General features: G+C 43.1%; 2 protein-coding genes across 2 annotated transcripts in view; both read right to left on the reverse strand.

Annotated features, from left to right (window-relative positions):
• kcnh6a (potassium voltage-gated channel, subfamily H (eag-related), member 6a) overlaps positions 1-6,760 on the reverse strand; it is a 34,856-nt gene extending 28,096 nt beyond the window's left edge. Inside the window, exon 1 of the mRNA XM_035523956.1 lies at positions 6,162-6,760. Coding sequence (XP_035379849.1) covers positions 6,162-6,237 — 76 coding nt within the window. The 5' untranslated portion in view covers positions 6,238-6,760. The remainder of the gene's footprint in view (positions 1-6,161) is intronic.
• Positions 6,761-10,659: 3,899 nt separating this feature from the next.
• Positions 10,660-17,313, reverse strand: gfap (glial fibrillary acidic protein). The gene is made up of 9 exons (XM_027014593.2): positions 16,782-17,313; positions 14,748-14,808; positions 14,306-14,401; positions 13,812-13,973; positions 13,438-13,563; positions 12,776-12,996; positions 12,633-12,676; positions 12,401-12,486; positions 10,660-12,294 (listed from the first exon to the last, which is right to left on the reverse strand). Exons 1-9 carry the CDS (start codon positions 17,282-17,284, stop codon positions 12,253-12,255), a joined length of 1,341 nt encoding a protein of 446 aa, XP_026870394.1. The 5' UTR covers positions 17,285-17,313; the 3' UTR covers positions 10,660-12,252.
• Between the last annotated feature and the right edge of the window lie 985 nt (positions 17,314-18,298).

The following is an 18,298-nucleotide window of genomic DNA, read 5'->3' on the forward strand; positions in this document are numbered from 1 at the left end:
CACAATTCCTGTTCACATATCCCACAGATCTGCTCGACACAATCATAGAAGTCACAATCTCAGCAACCTCACTGACTCACAATGCTTCACACCATTACATATCGTGGTGGCAGGAGGGCTCTGGAACTGCCAATCTGCTGTCCAGAAGGCTGACTTCATCTCAGCATTAGCATCTCTCCACTTCCTACACTTCCTGGCTCGAAAAGAAACATGGATCACCCCTGAGAACTTAGCAACTCCGGCTGCCCTGTCCTCTGCCTTTTCATTTACCCATTCTCCGAGGCGTCTTGGCAGGGGTGGTGGCACAAATTTTCTAATGTCTTGAGAGTGGTGTTTCACTCCACTTTCCATCTCCTCTTTTGAATTTCATGCCATTACAGTGTCTTTTCCCACCAAACTTCTTATCATTGTCATCTACCGCCCTCTAGGTTCCCCAGATCACTTCATTGATGAGCTCGACATCCTTCTGAGTCAATTCCCCATTGAAAGAAATCCACTCATTCTCCTTGGTGACTTCAACCTTCCATCGGACGAGCTGCATTCCTCTTGCATACTTCCGCTGTTGTCAGCATTCAACCTCACTCTCAACCACTCTCTTCTGACTCACAAAGCGGGCAATGTTCTGGACCTCATCTTCACCCGTACCACCACAACATCGGACATCGCAGTCACCCCCCTCCACCTTTCGGACCATCACTTTCCATCCTTCTCTCTCTCCCTTCTATATCTTTCCATCCAGTCCTCTTCAATATGTTCTTCCTCCCTATGTTGCAATCTGCACTCCATAACTCCCTCTTCCCTTACTTCTACTATTTTGTCCACCCTTCCTCACCCTGACTCTCTATCCTCTCTCTCTTTGGATACAGTTACAAATACTTTCATTTCTACACTCTCCTCATCAATGAATCTTCTGTGCCCTCTCTCCTCTAGGCCTGCTAAGTCCTCCCCACCTGCCCCTGGCTAACAGAAACACTTCGCTGCCACAGGAGAGAACTAAGGACCGTAGAGAGGCGGTGGAGGAAATCTCGCATAGATTCAGACCTCAGCTCATACATGTCTCTCTTTACTAAGTTCTCACTGGAAGTAACTTCTGCAAAGTCATCCTACTACAGAGAGAAATTCGAATCATCATCATCATCTGATCCACGCAAGCTCTTCACTATTTTTTCTTCTCTCCTTAATCCTCCCCCTCCTTCCTCATCTCTTACTCTGGAGGATTTTATAACCTTCTTTGAGGAGAAGGTTGCAGCAATCCGCCAGGCCTTTTCCTCTGTTCCCACCCCTCCAACCAACGTGCATTCCCCAACATCCAACTTTCTAACTTCTTTTTCTCCTCTCTCCACAGATGAAATTCTTAAACTCCTGACTTCCAGCAATCTGACTACATGTCTGCTGGATCCAATTCCTTCTGCTCTGTTCCAGACAATCGCAAGAGATCTGCTTCCTTTCATCTCTGTCATCATCAACAACTCCTTATCTTCTGGATACGTGCTTACTGCATCCAAAACCGCCAGGGTGGTACCAGTCCTCAAGAAGGCCACACTTGACAGCTCCAGTGTTCCCAACTACGGACCGGTATCACTTCACTCTTTCCTCTCAAAAACCCTTGAACGAGCAGTTTATAATCAATTGTCTCTTTTTCTCACCCAGAACCAGCTGCATGATCCCAATCAGTCTGGCTACAAACCGGCACATTTTACAGAAACGGCCCTCATAGCGGTGACTGAGAAACTTCATGCTGCTAAAGCTGCCAAACTGTCATCTGGTTTGATTCTTCTAGACCTTTCAGCAGCCTTTGACACAGTGAACCACAACATTCTTCTCTCTGTTCTTTCCAGGCTTGGTGTGACTGGCTCTGCTTGGAGATGGTTTCAGTCGTATCTGGAGGGACAGTCCCATCAGGTGACATGGAGAGGATCCACATCCAAACCGTGTAGACTCTCCCCTGGTGCTCCACAAGGCTCAGTGTTAGGCCCCCTTCTCTTCTCTTTGTATACTCATTCTCTAGGGGATGTAAAATCTTCTCATGGTTTCTCCTACCACTGCTATGCCGATGACACTCAATTATTTCTTTCTTTTCCACCCTCTGACACGCAGGTCTCCATACGTATCTTGGCATCCTTGACTGACATTGCATCATGGATGACAGCCCACCACTTGAAGCTCAGCCCCAGTAAAACTGAGCTTCTGTTCATCCCAGGTACTCCCAACCCTTACCATGACCTCACTGTTTCCTTTGAGAACTCCCTGGTATCACCATCTGAAGCTGCCCATAGCCTGGGTGTAACTTTGGACAACCAGTTGTCCTTCTCAACTCATGTTTCTAATCTAACCTGGTCTTGCAGATTCCTCCTTTATAACATACAAAGGATTCGACTCTCTCTTTCGCAGGAAGCTACCCAGATGCTTGTGCAGTCTCTTGTGATCTCAAAGCTAGACAACTGCAACTCGCTACTTGCTGGTCTTCCTCTAAGAGCCATCAAACCTCTACAACTTTTCCAAAATGCAGCAGCACAACTGGTCTTCAATCGTCCGAAGTTCACACGTTACTCCACTGCTGCGCTCCCTTCATTGGCTCCCTGTAGCTGCACGCATCAGATTTAAAACCTTGATGCTTGCCTACAAAGCCAAAAATGGACCAGCCCCTTCATACATGAGGTTAATGGTCAAAGCCTGAGCCATACCTCGGGTACTTCCAACCTCAAGTATGGCTCGGCTTGAAATACCTTGCTTCAGGTCTCATGGACAACAAGCATCGAGACTATTTTCTGTCCTGGCTCAAAGATGGTGGAATGAACCCCCACTTGCTGTCCGGACAGCAGAGTCCCTTGTAGTCTTCAAACGCAGACTGAAGACCCATCTATTTGCAGAATATTTAAAGGACAACTGCCACTGCTCCCATATTGACTGACTCATTTAGTACTTATTGTAAGGCACTTTGTTTGTTGTTTAACAAACTCTAGCACTTATTGTTTATAGCACTTATCATTATTTAAGATAGACCTTATGTATTTCTAGGTATCAGCATTCATCCCTGTATTCTACAGTATTATAGTTCATTGGTATGTTTAATTCTAACCTACTGTACTTGGATATGTTCTATGAGTAAATGACAAAGCACTTTTGTAAGTCATTTTGGATAAGAGCATCTGCTAAATGCCGTAAATGTAAATGTACTACTATAAGTCAAGAACAAAGAGAGAAAGACAGAGTTGAGGACAGTTGAGAAAGAAAGACTGTGCAAAAGAGAGCTAATGAGAGCAGAGTAACCAAATAATCAAAGGAGAATATTAAATAGGGAGATGATGACAAATGAATGGCAGAAGGGAGTGGAAGCAAAATGTCGTAGACGATGATGAAAGGGCCATTACAGTGGACAGCACGTATGTCAGTCAGAACACATGAGTGGCCAGCTGGATGAACATTAGAGCAAGGACAATAAGACAGATGGAGAAAAATAGCACAGCACGAGCTGGCCAAACAGAGAAATGTTATAACTTTTAGTATGTTTATACATGCTCATAAAAGAAGTAAAGATTAAAGGTAAGGTTTTTTGGTTCTTATGACCTCTGACACAGACTCATGACAATTAGGGCCTGGAGCAGCTAAGTACATCCAGGTAATGCAGGGACATATCCCACAGCGCAGACCATCTTCTGGACCAGCAATAGTGAGGTTCAGTGACTTTCTCAGTACATTCTTCACTGTGTCTCACTCTTTTTCTCACTCCGTTTCTCTGTCTTTTTGTCCTCGGTCTCTCTCCCTCTCTCTGTCTTTCTCTCTTTTTGTGTCTCTGTCCATCTCATTTTTCTTCCTATATCTTTATGTCTTCCTATCACTCTCTCTCTCTGTCTCATTGTCTCTCTCCTCCTCCACCTGTATCTTTCTCTGTGTAATTATCTTGCAGCAGGGTGCCAATGGTGTTTCTGTTTGGTGGAAGTTATTTCTGCCGTGACACACCAGAGCTCCTGCTGCTGCAAAGACAGCCAAACTGCCCACTCAATCATTTGTTCTTCCGCACCTCTAACCACTCCCCAGTGCAATGAGCAATGACACCCAGTAGCCAGAGGTTCCACATCATACACATAGATCCACGACCAAGCTGTGGCCACGATTCCTCTCTCTCACACATGAGGAACCCGTAACAAGAAAAGCACCCCATGCTTTGTTGTTCTCTTAATGAGTTCCTCTTCATCCCTCCTAATCTTGTCTTGTGATAATTGTTTTGCTGAAGAAGACTTCAGCATCACACTAATTATCACTGTTACAATGCAATGGAACGGACAGCAAGTGACTGTTGCCTAGCAGCCTGCAATCATGCTGAGCTTCAGCAGGTAGAGAGGGGAGAAAGAAGAGTACAAGCACATGACAGTACCATTTGTGCCTGTACATACACAGAGTGGCAATGTACTATGAAGATGAAACAGATGACCAATTACAGACAGAGACCACTAGAAATAAAGCAGACATACATCATAGACATAATGTCACTAGTGTAAGGACTCAAAATCTAAGCACTAACTACTGCTGGTCCAGAAAACTCAGAAAGATAAAACAAACACACACAATTCTGTGCACTCAAGCGCTGAGTGTATTTTCATGCTGAACCCATTCGAGTTATGCTTTGCTGGATTTCCACCTTATACTGTTAGAATAATATGATATACCATTAAGAATATTAGTAAACCTGCTCCAACACTTGACAACATTCACAGCCTGGATCTAGACAGAATACTGGGAACAATGTTCAGCAAATTAATGTTTGTTCAATTCAATGTTCAACTGAATTCAGTAGCATATAAAGCATGGCTGCACAATTAAGAATGTGGCAACCAGAACTGTGACTATAGCTAGCATTATTAGGCAACATATCCTTTAATTAAAAGTGACACTTCTTATATAATGACCGGCTTATCAGTGAAACTGAAATGTGCTGGAGAAGTTTAATACTAGCAAGACAGTGCAGTTAAAATATGACGGAGTAGTTTAATACTAGCAAGGCTGTGTGGTTTGTGCGCTGAATCAGAGTACAGGAACCACAAAGGGAAAATATCTGAACAGGTGGTCTGTAAATTATTGATCCAGAACGTCACATCATAGGTGTTCAATGAACACACGTGCTCACATCCAGAGAGTTTGCTGTAAATTACTGTGATTATCTCTCTGTGACAAAGCTGTAAGGCATGAGTCCAATAACACAGTCAAATGTCAGATGAGCTTCACAATGAACAGCCCATTATACTTGAAATCCCTGAAAGCTTCCCCACCTTAGCAAAGACTGCTAAAGGAACACACTCCATCTGTCACTGTGTTTTCAGAAGCTCAGGCAAGGCAAACCGGCAGCACAGTCCCCGGAAAAGCAGTTTATTCCATTATTATCGTCTTTCCAAGCGGTGTCCGAAACGTATATTTATAACATTAACCCCGTAGCCCACTTAGCAGACGTCGTGTACACAGTCGTGCACAGTGTAGAGAGACAGAAACATAGACACGAAGAAATTAGATCTTAAAGGCTGTGAGCTACCGTATTATGAATATGTCTCAAAATACAGATCTACCAGCACTGCTGTTGATGTGCGCGAAACAGCCCGCGCTTGTGCAACACGTGTGAAGGAAACTAAAGCAAGTGCAAAACAGATAAACGCGCGTACACGCAAAGACAATAATAGGAGAGGTCCTGTTTCTTCAGTCATCTAAGACTTACAATTCACATTTTTAAAATTACTTGTACATTTACAAAACAAATGTATGATATAGATTGAAACTGAGGAGGGCAGACAAATTTGGTTTATTCTTGAGCGCAATTGACTGTTTCCTGAGTGCATGATCTTCCTTTTTCCGTTTTGCTAAACAGAATATAGCACTATAAATAAACGTCTTAAGAACATTCAGCGTCTCCTCTACATTGTGCATGAAGTATATATTCAGTAAATGCGTGCGTATAACTACCGAGCATGAAAAATAAATATTTTAGGCGCTTTTACAACATACGTGCATCGTATTGTTGAACATTAGAGTCGGACATCAAAGTGAAAATGGAACACATGCGCCTACGTTGATGGGAAGTCAACCTATTAACAAGGCCACACAAATGGCAATAGTTTACTTCTAAATTCGTTGAGAAATTAATGGAAGCTGACCATTAAAGTTTTTCCACTTACTTTGCCCGTCAAATTTCCGGATAATGGTGTCCAAATAGGTGTTTTGGAGAGCGACATGACCACGGCGAACAGGCATTTTGACGCGTGGCGACTCAAAAAAAAAAAATCTCCGCGTTCCTGTTCTTACGTAGTCATTGTTTTTCTGATAAGGCAAGAAAAGTCAGGGACTGTGCAATAACTGCAGCACGTCGTGTAAAACAAATGCGAATGTTGGGAATGTTGATGGGAGCCTCGCGCGCCAGTTAAATGTCACCGAGCCCCTATGCGAATCGGTTGCCAAGGCGATTTATAGGAGCGCTTGCGAACGGATTAGACTGTAATATCTAAGATCTGTAAGTTTAAAACCCCCAGCTAATTCATATCAACATTTCGAAAAGTGTTAACAATAAAAAACCGCGTCCATTCACTACCGCGCACGTTGGAAAGAACGCCTGAATGGCTCCGAAACGACTTCTGTTATTGCGACAAGAAAAACTGAATTTTTCGGAGGCTCGGAACCGTGATCTTGTGGTAAGGCAAGGAGTCTAGAGCCCGTCACCAAGCCACATTTAATCCCTTAGAAACTACATTTAGACTGCGGAGTAAGAGAGGGGGTAGCTCCTCACAGCTGTCAGTTATGACAGAGGCCAGATGCGCGCTCTTCACCTTAGCATATCTCTCTCTCTCTCTCTCTCTCTCTCTCTCTCTCTCTCTCTCTCTCTCTCTGTGTGTGTGTGTGTGTGTGTGTGTGTGTGTGTGTGTGTGTAATTGTTTTGTTTTTTTAATGTAAATATAATTTGCTTAATCAGGATAATATGTGAAGGCATATGTCATGATGAACTAGTCTGTGTGTGTGGCAGGGGGATGTGAATGTATATGCCTAATGGGATGAGAACTAAACTTGCCACTGGCAGCATGAGCTTCCCCCTAGGCTGCAGCCACATTTCAGCTGTTCCTGGCTCAGGTGAGAGGATAAATCAGGGGAGCAGGCTACTCAGACCCCTTTATAGGAATTACTATACACAATAGGACAGGAACACGAGGCATGAATGAGTTTTCACATCATTTGAATCATGATCCCACATGTGAGCAGTGAGCACTGTTTCTCTCTCTCTCTCTCTCTCTCTCTCTCTCTCTCTCTCTCTCTCACCCCCCCCCCCCCCCGCTGGGTGGAAAATCTTTTGTCCCGGTTCTTCCCTTGGCTTCCCTGATGAGAGAAGCTGTTCTGAAGTGTCTTATCTGTCCCACATACCTCCAGCTGCATAGACTCGAGCCATAGCACTGGTGCTGATAATTCCCTTATATATATATATATATATATATATATATATATATATATATATATATATATATATATATATATATATATATACACACACACACTAAGAATAGGGACTAGTCACCCTTTAAAAGAGCTATGTACCATAATATATTCTGAGAACATAACTACACACAAATGATAGCTAATCTTCTGCATATTTGAAAGTGATGGTTTGCATGGTTATACTGCGTGAGATAATGTCTTGCAGATTGCTTTCACTACAGTGATAAATGGACTAAACCTTCTTTATTAAGCCCACATAAGTGTTCCTCATCTCCATCAGTGGATAATCACTTTGCTCAGCTGAACAGATCAACACTCATGGCTTCTGAGTGAGTGTCTCTACAGAGATAAAGAGAGAGAGAGAGAGAGAGAGAGAGAGAGAGAGAGAGAGAGAGAGAAAGAGAAACACATTATGGCTGAAACCTGTGACAGTACTGGCTGCTGCTTTAGTGATCTTGGATGGGTTCTCAGGGTGTGTGTGTATTTGTGTGTGTGTGTGTGTGTGTGTGTGTGTGTGTGTGTGTGTGTGCATGTGACAGAGGGAGCGGCGCTGTGGGATCAGACTGAGGTTAAATATGAGGTGATGTCTGATTATTGTTCAGAGGAGCCTCTCAGCTGTCTTTCAATAAAAGACTTCTCTCCCGAGTCTGAGCATGTCTGATCCACACCAGGGAGATGCCAAACTCTTTCCCTCACCCTCTGCACAGATAAGACTTTTCCCCTTACTGACAACACAGAATCTGCAACAGAACGACTTTTGGAATGTTCTGGGCAGCCAGAGGTCCATGTGGGTGCAAGGATTATCAGACACGGAATAGCATGCATCCCCTGAGCTTAATATGTTGATACCATAATGGGGCAGACTTGTATTTTGTTTTTGCCTGTATATGGAATGTTTTCTGTATGCATGATGTTTTAGTTATTGTGTGACCTTTTCTGTGACAAGGCCAGATATCTAGCTGAACATCAACAAACTAAGCTGTTGGCTTGGTGTGAACAGCTTGAGTATGTGATTCTTGGGAAGTGTCTAGGATTTTCTCTGTTTTTATTATATTACTCTGTACTTTTTAAAGCTAACTACCAAATTTGGAATATTGAGGTTTGTTGGTGAAAGGGCCATAAGCCACATTATATGGTCAAAAATATGTGGACACCCCTTCTAATTACCAAGTTTAGGTGTTTCAGGCACATTCACTACTACCTGGTGTATAAAGTAATGCACGGAGCCATACAGTCTCCATATTGTGAAATGGCAGCATCTAGCAGCGACAGCAGCTCCTAGCCAAAGTGAAAGATCACACAAACCCACAGAGCAACACTGAAGGACTATAATTAAGGACTAGAAAATGAAGGCCTATAATGAACTACTAGAAAAGACACCTGCGGCTTAGGGAAAGTAGACAACTCTGTCCAAGCAGGGCAGAATCAGAGAGGTAGTGGTACACAGATGCAAGGTGTACATGGAACGAAAATGAGATTGAGAATGTGCCATCATATTGCCCACTGGAGTTGATTTGAATCATTCCCTGAACAAAGTCCAAGGTGCATCTGATGATGATAGTTTCCTATTGTCATCATCCTATTGTCAAATTACAGTGAGCAGAGTTAAATGCACATGTATTTCACCTTGCAGCTGTAATGAATAACCTCATCTGGGACGTGTACTAACTACCTGAATTATAGCTATGATTCATCAGCTGCTGTTTGCCAACCACTCCTGTCTTATGCTAATATTGATACTTGGAATGGTTTCATGTCTGACATTCTATATTTGTTTAAAGTGCTGTTGTCTTATCCTGTCTATGTGCCAAGTGCTTTTATACTGTAATTCATCTGAGTGAGGGCTGATGTCTGATGTTGCCCAGTAGAGAACAGTCTTTTCTCATGCTTGGCTTCTCTCACAAGCAGCTTCTCATGCCATTTCAGGCAGTCTTGCCTTGGCCACTGTCACCTTTGGCTTGCTCATTAGAAGTCTACACCTAGATTTCTAAAAGGATACTTTGTGACGGTATCTGTTTTTAAAAAACCCACATACATGTAGACCCCATTTGTAATGTGTGCGGCGTGATTGTGTGATAGTAAAGCACATTACTGAGCTCTTGACTTTCGATATTGGTTTGTCAGCATTTTGTCCATTTTTAATTTTTTTTAATTGATTATGTATCTGTATTGATCAGCTCATGTTCTTAACCATTATGACTTTAATGACTATGACTCCTGCACAAAACCACTTCACAATTGCCTCCTGCTGCCCCTAACTCCCCAGAACATGATCGTTCCGTGTCAGCACTGGCTGGAGCCCCTCAGTACCCAGAGCTTGAAAAGTTGTCCTACTTTAGTAGGAAACATTTGTCTGTTAAGACAAGCCAAGTGTCATGAAGTTGCATTTAGGCCACAGAGTGGCCCTGGGTGCCTGGCTCCCCATTGTGTGTCCCATATACCAGATTATGGACCATCCCTACCGCCACACAACATGATGCTGCCCTTGGAAACACAACACACATCAGCCATCCCACAGGTGATGTGTCACAGTTGACAAAGATGTACAAGAGTGTGTGAGGAGGCATGGCAGGGTGTGAGAGTGATTAATCAGCTTCCCTTTAGAAAGACAAAAAGCCCTTAGGTAATTAATTGAGGCTTCTCAAGCCCTAAGGCATTTAAAGGAACTGGCTTGTCAGATCAAATGATTATTATAATATTAGAATGATTTAGATTAAAGTGGAAAATATACCTTTTTTCTGCCTCGTGATAGTTGCCTTGGCGTTATAATTATTAATACAAACAGATAACTGTCTCTATCTTGGGGTTTGGGGACAAAATATGTATGGCTGAGTAGTCAGAGAGTGACCCACCACAGTTAGGCAGAGTCATCACTTATAGCTCCTTCTGAACGTATGTGGGAGCGTGGCATAGGAGCCCCATCAGTGACCCTGTCATACATGGCCATCACTCAGCCATGCTTCTGCGAAACATATGGAGCGCTTATTCAATGTTTGCATGAGAACATCACATGTGACTGAAGACCCACTCTCAACCCCTTTTACATCACTCTCTGGTATCAGCATGGTCTGACTACCAAAACCTTTATCATTAACTCTATAAGTAGCAAGTACCTGTATATGACTAACAATTATAAGTAGCAAGTACCTGCTAAAGACTTATAAACAAGAAAAACCAGAGGTGGTGCACAGCCACTAATGAAAAAGTATTTATTTTTTTTTACTAATGCAATTTTTCATATTACTAATGCAGTTGACCAATTTACAAAAAGTTAAACTAAAATTAATTATTTCTCTAAGTCACCTTTTTATTAACATACAGTTCAGTAGTCACAGGACAATGGTAAACGTGATAAGACAAAAACGACAGCAGCAACGTTACAACAGCATTATATGAAACACTAAGTGACAAAAAAAAACAGACTAGCAGTCATTAAAGAGCAGTTAAGAGAACTGGGAGAGAATGGTGGGAAAACTAAGAGACAATACAGCATAAACAAACAGCATAAAGCATCACACATGCATGCAGGTGAATTATATGCAGGTAATCATGCAGAGTGTGCTTTAAGGGTCAGATTAGTCAGACAACTGTAATCAAATCTGTTAATGTGACTGTATCCCTCTCACCAGTGAGGCATGCTGCCAAAATAACACCTTCTTTCATCTATACAGACAGACATGTGTACACACACACACACATACACACACACACACACACACACACACACACACACACACACACACACACACACACACACACACACACACATTTTTCCACATATTTTTCCACACCAAGTTATCTTTGAAATGAACAACTCTGTGTTCCCTCAATCACTCAGACACCTTGACAGTGAGATGGCATGAGTGTGAGTGAGTGTGAGGGCATGTGTGCGCATGCGTGTGTCTGTGCACAGTGGAACAAAGAGTCCTTATCAATAAGCCCATATCAAGGAGTCCTTATCAATATGCCCATGTCTGTGACTCAGCAGACAGTGAGGAAGAAGCAAGAAATAATTTTCCAGTGTCTGCTTTAGTCAACTCTCAGTTACTCCAGTTACAACAGCTAACATTAAATTTTTCAAGGAGACAAATGAAGTCAAGAGTTACTAGAGGAATAAAAAAATGAGTGGGGCAAGGTCAGGAAAAAGTGCATAAACCTCCTGTCATGTACTAGCACCTCTGACAAATTCACCTCACTCAGACTCAACCAAATTACTTGACGGTTTTCCAAGATCCAGCTGTTTTATAGCACCCCGACCTCTCCCATCTTCTGCAGCTGCCCTACCTACACACTGACCACTTCACAGAACCATTAACTACATTGCCTAACCTACTCCTCCACTATAAAGAACTGAACTAAAACATTTCTAAACAAAAAGTAAATGTAATGAATAGCACCTATGTTAATTAACACAATCTTCATTCCCAGCTTCCACTGTAACCAGCTAGATTTTAAGCCCCTTTTGAGCACAAGTGCTAAACATGCAGCCTCACTTCCAGTCTCACATTCCTTTTCAGCTATTTGATAAAAGATCTACTTGCCTTTTGGTAAAAGTGTTAGAGGAGTGTTCAATTTGTCAAACAGGTGCTAATGAAAAGATAAGTAGAGTAAATGAGTAGAGAACAGCAAAGGATGTGGGGATTTTGAACACAGGGCACACAACCCTAACCTTAACCCTAGAATGAAGCTAGAAATGGTTATCGTGGGTACTGAGAAGAGCGAGACATAAGGGGGAGTCCACCTCCGTCTCACTTCTCCTGGTTCCCATCAGAACTAGCAGCTGAGTGACTATGGCAGGTCCTTCCTCTCTGTGGTCGACTCCTTTATAATCTGAGACAGTGTGAGAAAAAGAGTTATGTGCAGTAAAAGGTACCACACTGACCTCTGCTGCTGATAAAATGCAAATACATATCTTTGATTTTTAGATAGGCTGTACCTCTCCATCACGTGTTTCGACAGTTCGAACAACAATGCTCCTCTTCACGTGAGCCTCTGGAATCAGTTTAGTGTCCAAACTGGTTTCTGATCACAAAAAAGAGAATGAACACAAAAGGTACTAAACTGGCATAGTTATTCACACCACAAGGGAAGGTGGGATTCAGGAAGGTACTGAAACAGTCTGTAAAGCACCATGATGAACTAAAAATGTTTTGTTAAGTTTCGCCCACCTCTGAAATGCAGGTTGGCAAAACTCTGCACGGGAACAGTGATTCTGAAAAGAAGACAAGTAGAATCACCAACATGACTTTGCATGGGTTTTGATGTTAACCATGTTTGGTCTGCGCACTTGTCCCGAGTCCTGTTGTCTTACCTGTTCTCCTCTCCCTCTAGGAGCTTCCTGTAGGTGGCGATCTCCACATCTAGGGCCAATTTGACATTGAGCAGGTCCTGGTACTCTTGCAGGTGTCTGGCCATCTCCTCCTTCAGAGCCTGGATTTCCTCCTCCAAACGTGCCACTGTGTCCTGGTATGCGGCCGTCTCCATGGAGAAACGCTCTTCCATCTCACGCAGCTGTCGCTCTAGTGATTCGTTCTAAACAGAGAGAGAGGTAGAGGAAGAGAGGGCAGGAGGAAGGCAGAGACAGAGAGAAACAAACAGTGAGTCTCAGAGGGTGAGACAGAAAATGAAAGAAAGAAATATAAAGATGGCAGAAGTAAACAAAAAGAGGGGTGCAAGCAGATGAGAAGAGGATGGAGGGAGGTAGGGAAGAATGTCAGTAATTGTTAGTCATTTGTTTTCTTCTTTGTTGTAAAGAGCCATTAAGATTTACCCGAGCGAACACAATTAGCCTCAAATAAAGGAAGCCGGTATGTTAAGAAGCTGGGTAATGTGTGCCCATATACTAACCTGTTCACTCTGGCCAGTGGGCAGGTTAGTTTCTGGACACATATTACTGCATGAGCAGGCAAAGGAATTAAACAGCTGTATTGTATTAGTATGGTTAAAAGTTTTAAACTAGAGAGGTTAACTCACAGTCCCTCGCAGTGACTCCAGGTCGCAGTTCAGGGCCTGAATCTGCCGGCGATATTCATTGGCTTCTTGCTTCGCCTGTCTTAGGGCTTCTGCATTCCGATTGGCTGCATCAGTCAGATCTGCAAACTGGGTGGAGCATTAGACAGAAGACAGTACAGATGTGTATAATAAATTATTAGATTTCCCAGTGTGGTCTGTATGTGGCTATGTGTGACTGACTGTGTGTGTGAAGGTATGTGCATGTGTACAAAGATGTGTGTGTACATAGGTGTGTATTTGTGTGTGTGTATGTGTGTGTGCGTGTGTGTGCGTGTGTGCGTGTGCGTGTGTGTGCGCATTTGTGTTCATGGTGTGTGTGTGTGTGTGTTACTTACCTTTGAGCGGTACCAATCCTCAGTCTCCTGCATATTTGATGAGGCCATAGCTTCATACTGCACCCTGATCTCTCTGAGGGCAGCAGTCAGGTCTGGTTTGGACACATCTGGGTCCACGTGCACCTGCTGCGCCATCACCTGTTCCTGCAGCTCCTTTATCTCCTACAGGTAGAGAGAAGGTTAGAATGAGAGAGAGAGGAAAAGAGAGAGAAAGAAAGAGACAAAGAGAAGAAGAGCAAGCAATAGAAAAGACAAGAGACAGGAAGGAACAGGGTAGAGAAAAGATGGAGGAAGGGAAAGAGATGAAGGGAAAGAGGGAGAGACAAAGAGAAACAGAGGCAGAGCGAGAAAGAGAAGACAGAGAAGAAGAAAAGGGAATGAATAGATTATTTTAAGTGCATTAGTTAAAGTGGCAAGTTTATGAAAAGCTGTTTCATATGGAGAGATGGGGACTGTGAATAGATTGTGGCTGATGTTGGACATGATAAATTTACCTCCTCATGGATTTTCTTCAGGAAGCTAATCTCATCTTGCAACGCTTCAACCTTTCTCTCCAACTGAACCCTGTTCAGGGCTGCATCATCTACATCCTGAGAGAGAAAGACAGATAAACAGACAGACAAGGAGACAGAGACATAGAGATGAGTACTAAATACATAATGAGATGTTACATTTTCTCATTTTCTCATTTTCTCAGACCGCATTTTCTTTTCATTAAAACAAAGAGAATACATTACACCATTTAGGTATTGCCTGTTATATGGTCAACATATAACAAGTTATATGTAGTGTGTGTGGGTGTATGGATGTGTGTGTGGGTGGGTGTGCATGTATGGGTGTGTGGGTAGGTGTGCATGTATGGGTGTGTGGGTAGGTGTGCATGTATGGGTGTGTTGGTGGGTGTGCATGTATGGGTATGTGTGTTTATGTGTTTACTTGTCTGAATGCATTCAGGTTGTTGTCTGACTCCTGTCTCTGGGCAATTTCATCCTGAAGCCTGTAGTAGAAACAGAAAGAGGGTGTCAGGACTAATAATCACAGAGCATAAACATATATTCATCATACATTTATATATAGTTACGCATTCTAATTAACCATGTTTAGTATCTCACACACTAATCATGGACCCTATTAAGTAGTACACTCATCATATACTCTGTTTAGTAACACACACTAATCATGCACCGTAATTGGTCAGAAGCATCTAGAAATGTATAACATATTTGTTTCTAAGTTTGCCTGCTGTAGCCTGCTGTAAACTATTAATGCCTGAGAGTGAAAATGTAGAAGTTCTAGATATATAGTTAAATCTATGTAAGAATAGTTTGGTTTTTATATATGCAGTGTAAAGTATATATCCAGTAAAAAAAAAAAACAATGACAGCTTAATGAAGAGGCCAGTATGTAGCAAAAAAAAAAAAAAGTATCTTACACTAATTCTGATGTAACAGGAAAGCAAATAAACAAAAATCTGAACATGATTATTACCTAGCAAATGATCACAAACAATGATAGTTGTTTGATCACTTCTAAAATACATGGTTAATTTAGTTTGATATATTATCTCATGTTCATGTTTATTTCTCCTGCTGCAGTTTTTGTTTGCGGGCCCCACTATTATATTTCCTAAGAGGTGCCATCATTTAATACATTACGCTACCTTATATTATGAAATGCTAAATGAAAAAATAGAACCTAATAGTAAATAAACTGAATGAATAAGGGTGGTCAATACCAAAAAATTGATTCAAAAGTGATTTTTTATCCATTGATTTGCATCCCTTACACTTGTGAGTCCCTAGGCTGCAATATATATAACCTAAACAGTTAGTCCACACACACACACACACACACACACACACACACACGCACACACACACACACACACACACACACACAAACAATAGCACTGTGGTTGCTAGCGTTTTCCACTGGGTGAAGTATGGAGTCTTAACTCCCCCACCACACATTCAAGCACAACATGCACCACACAGGAAATTTTTACAGTGGATCAGACACATTTTCGGCAACAAATATCCGGGAGGTAAAGGATGATTGCTGGAGTGGCTGAGGGTTGGTGGGTTATAGCTGGGGTGGGTGAGGGTTGGTGGGTGATGGGTGGGGTGGATGAGAGCTGGTGGGGCATGGCTGGTGTGCGTGAGGGTTGTCAGATGGGTGAAATTTCACTGCTGCTTACCTAGCTAACACTAATGCTAGCACAGCTTCCATGTAGACAGACATTAGTCTAGAAGTAATTTGGTTAAAATATGGGACCTGTTGCCAGGACAACAGGACATCTGCACAGGGCTTTGCATTCTTTGCATAGGGGGTATTCAGTCCCTCCCTGCCCCCACTTTATTGAGGGAGAGGGTCAGGCTCAGGATTGAAAAGAAGGGTGACTGGCTGAATTAATTAATTAATGAATGAACCCCTCGGGGAAAATGCTGTTGCAGAGTTACATATCCACATGGAGTCACTCAAAATTCAGATGTTAAAATAACATCTAGACTAGATCTTGCCTCATGATATGGTGTAGCCATAGCTGCAGCAACACAATCTAGTGAACTCAGTTTGAGCAAAAAATGTTTCTTTGATGTCTAAGGATTTTCTTTTTGTGTGCCTATGTGTTGCATTTAGAAGACATTTGATGCTTTGATGAAAACCACCACCAACCCAACAGATCTCTAACTTGAACCAAACCTCTCTAAAAAAAACCTCAATGGAGTCCTTCGTCTCATAAAGACAGGCAGAAAGACATTCATCATCATTCCAAATCCTAAAACAATATCCTTGAAATGAACAAATTGCACAAAGCCCCACAAAAATTATTAAACACCACAAACTATAGCAGCGACCACTAATGCATTCCCTCACAAACTTCATCAATCACCAATAACCACAGCAGAGGTCACTGATACTGATCCCTGGTTCTTCTCTCAGGCTGCCGTGTCAACTCTCCTCCTCTCTCACCTTTGTTTCAACAGGGCCACATCTGCTGCCAGGTTGTCTCTGTCTATCTCTGTGCGGGCCTTGCTGGCGTTGAGGCCATCCACCTGTCTGCGTAGTTCGCGGAGCTCCTCCTGGTAGATGTCGCCCAGCCGGCTGGGCTCTTTGCCTCGCAGCTGATTCAGCTCGGCCACCAGCACCTTGTTCTGCTGTTCGAGGAAGCGCACCTTCTCAATGTAGTTGGCAAACCGGTCGTTCAGGCCCATCATCTCCACCTTCTCGTTGGTACGTGTCTCGCGGTACTGCGCCTTCAGCAGCGAGTCGGTGGAGAAGTCCAGGCGCTCCGTAGTGCCAGCGCCCAGCGACAGACGTGAGGCAGACAGAGAGGCAGGACTCGACAGCGAGACGAACCGCGGGCTGCTGTGGAGCGACAACCGGCCGGAGCTCATGCGGCCTGAGGGGGACGGGGATGCACCCTGGTGGCTAAAACGCTTTCGGTAGGATGAGAGCACACGCTGGGACTCCATGGCCGTGAGGAATGGGGCCGTGGGTAAGTGAAAGTCAGGAATTTATAGAGAGAGAAAGAGCAGTGGGAGGGATAGAGGGGAGGAGAAGGGGTTTGAGAGGGGGCAGGGAGAGTGGTTGAGAGGAAAGTAGGGGAGAATGGGGGCAATAAGGGGGTGTGTGACACTCACACAAACTCTTTGTCCTGGCAATTGTTTGTGCTTGTCGAGTTGGCAACAAACGTCTCCTGACGCTTTCTCTCTTTTTCATTCTCTGGTATGTGTGTGTGTCTGTGTGTGTGTGTGTGTGTGTGTGTGTGTGTGTGTGTGTGTGTGTGTGTGTGCGCGTGTGTGTGTGTGTGTGTGTGTGTGTGTGTGTGAACGGGGGGCCACACTGAGTCTCAGAAAATTCTATTCACCTCTCAATGAGAACAAAGAAGATAAAGAAAAAGGGAGAGGCATGAAGAAAAAGATGTGTGGCTGAAACGTGAAATGAAATGACTTCTGCTTGACTTCTATTCGAACTCTGGGTTTCACCCTGCAACTACGTGACAGACTCCATTGGCTCCCTCTGATTAGTTTCTCTCACTTCTTTCCTGAGTTATTCCAAGTTTTTTTCTCTTTTTTTTTCTTTGCAGGGGATTAAGGATGTCATAGAACACTCACATTGGGTCTCACAATCCTCATCTAAATATGAACATAAATGACCAGTTGTTGTTTTTAATTGTTTTTGACTATGAATGACATGAGTTCCTGACAATGTGGATATTTAAAATGTATTTCATACATCTGGCTCTATGGTAGAAACTTACAGCAAAACCCCTTGTTCTTTACTAGTAAAACGCACCCATATCATGTAGAGGCCTGTGTTTGTGTTAGGGGCTGAAAAAAAATACATACCAGTGTAGAGTGTGTTGTGGTGAACCAGGCTACAGCAGCTGACAAACAAACAGATAAACAGGCAGATAGACAGACAAGCAGGCAGACAGGCACTGGCCACTGGGCATTGGGCATTGGGCAAGCTGCCTGAAGGAACAC

This window comes from Electrophorus electricus, chromosome 1 (genome assembly GCF_013358815.1).
Source record: "Electrophorus electricus isolate fEleEle1 chromosome 1, fEleEle1.pri, whole genome shotgun sequence".
Classification (NCBI taxonomy): domain Eukaryota; kingdom Metazoa; phylum Chordata; class Actinopteri; order Gymnotiformes; family Gymnotidae; genus Electrophorus; species Electrophorus electricus.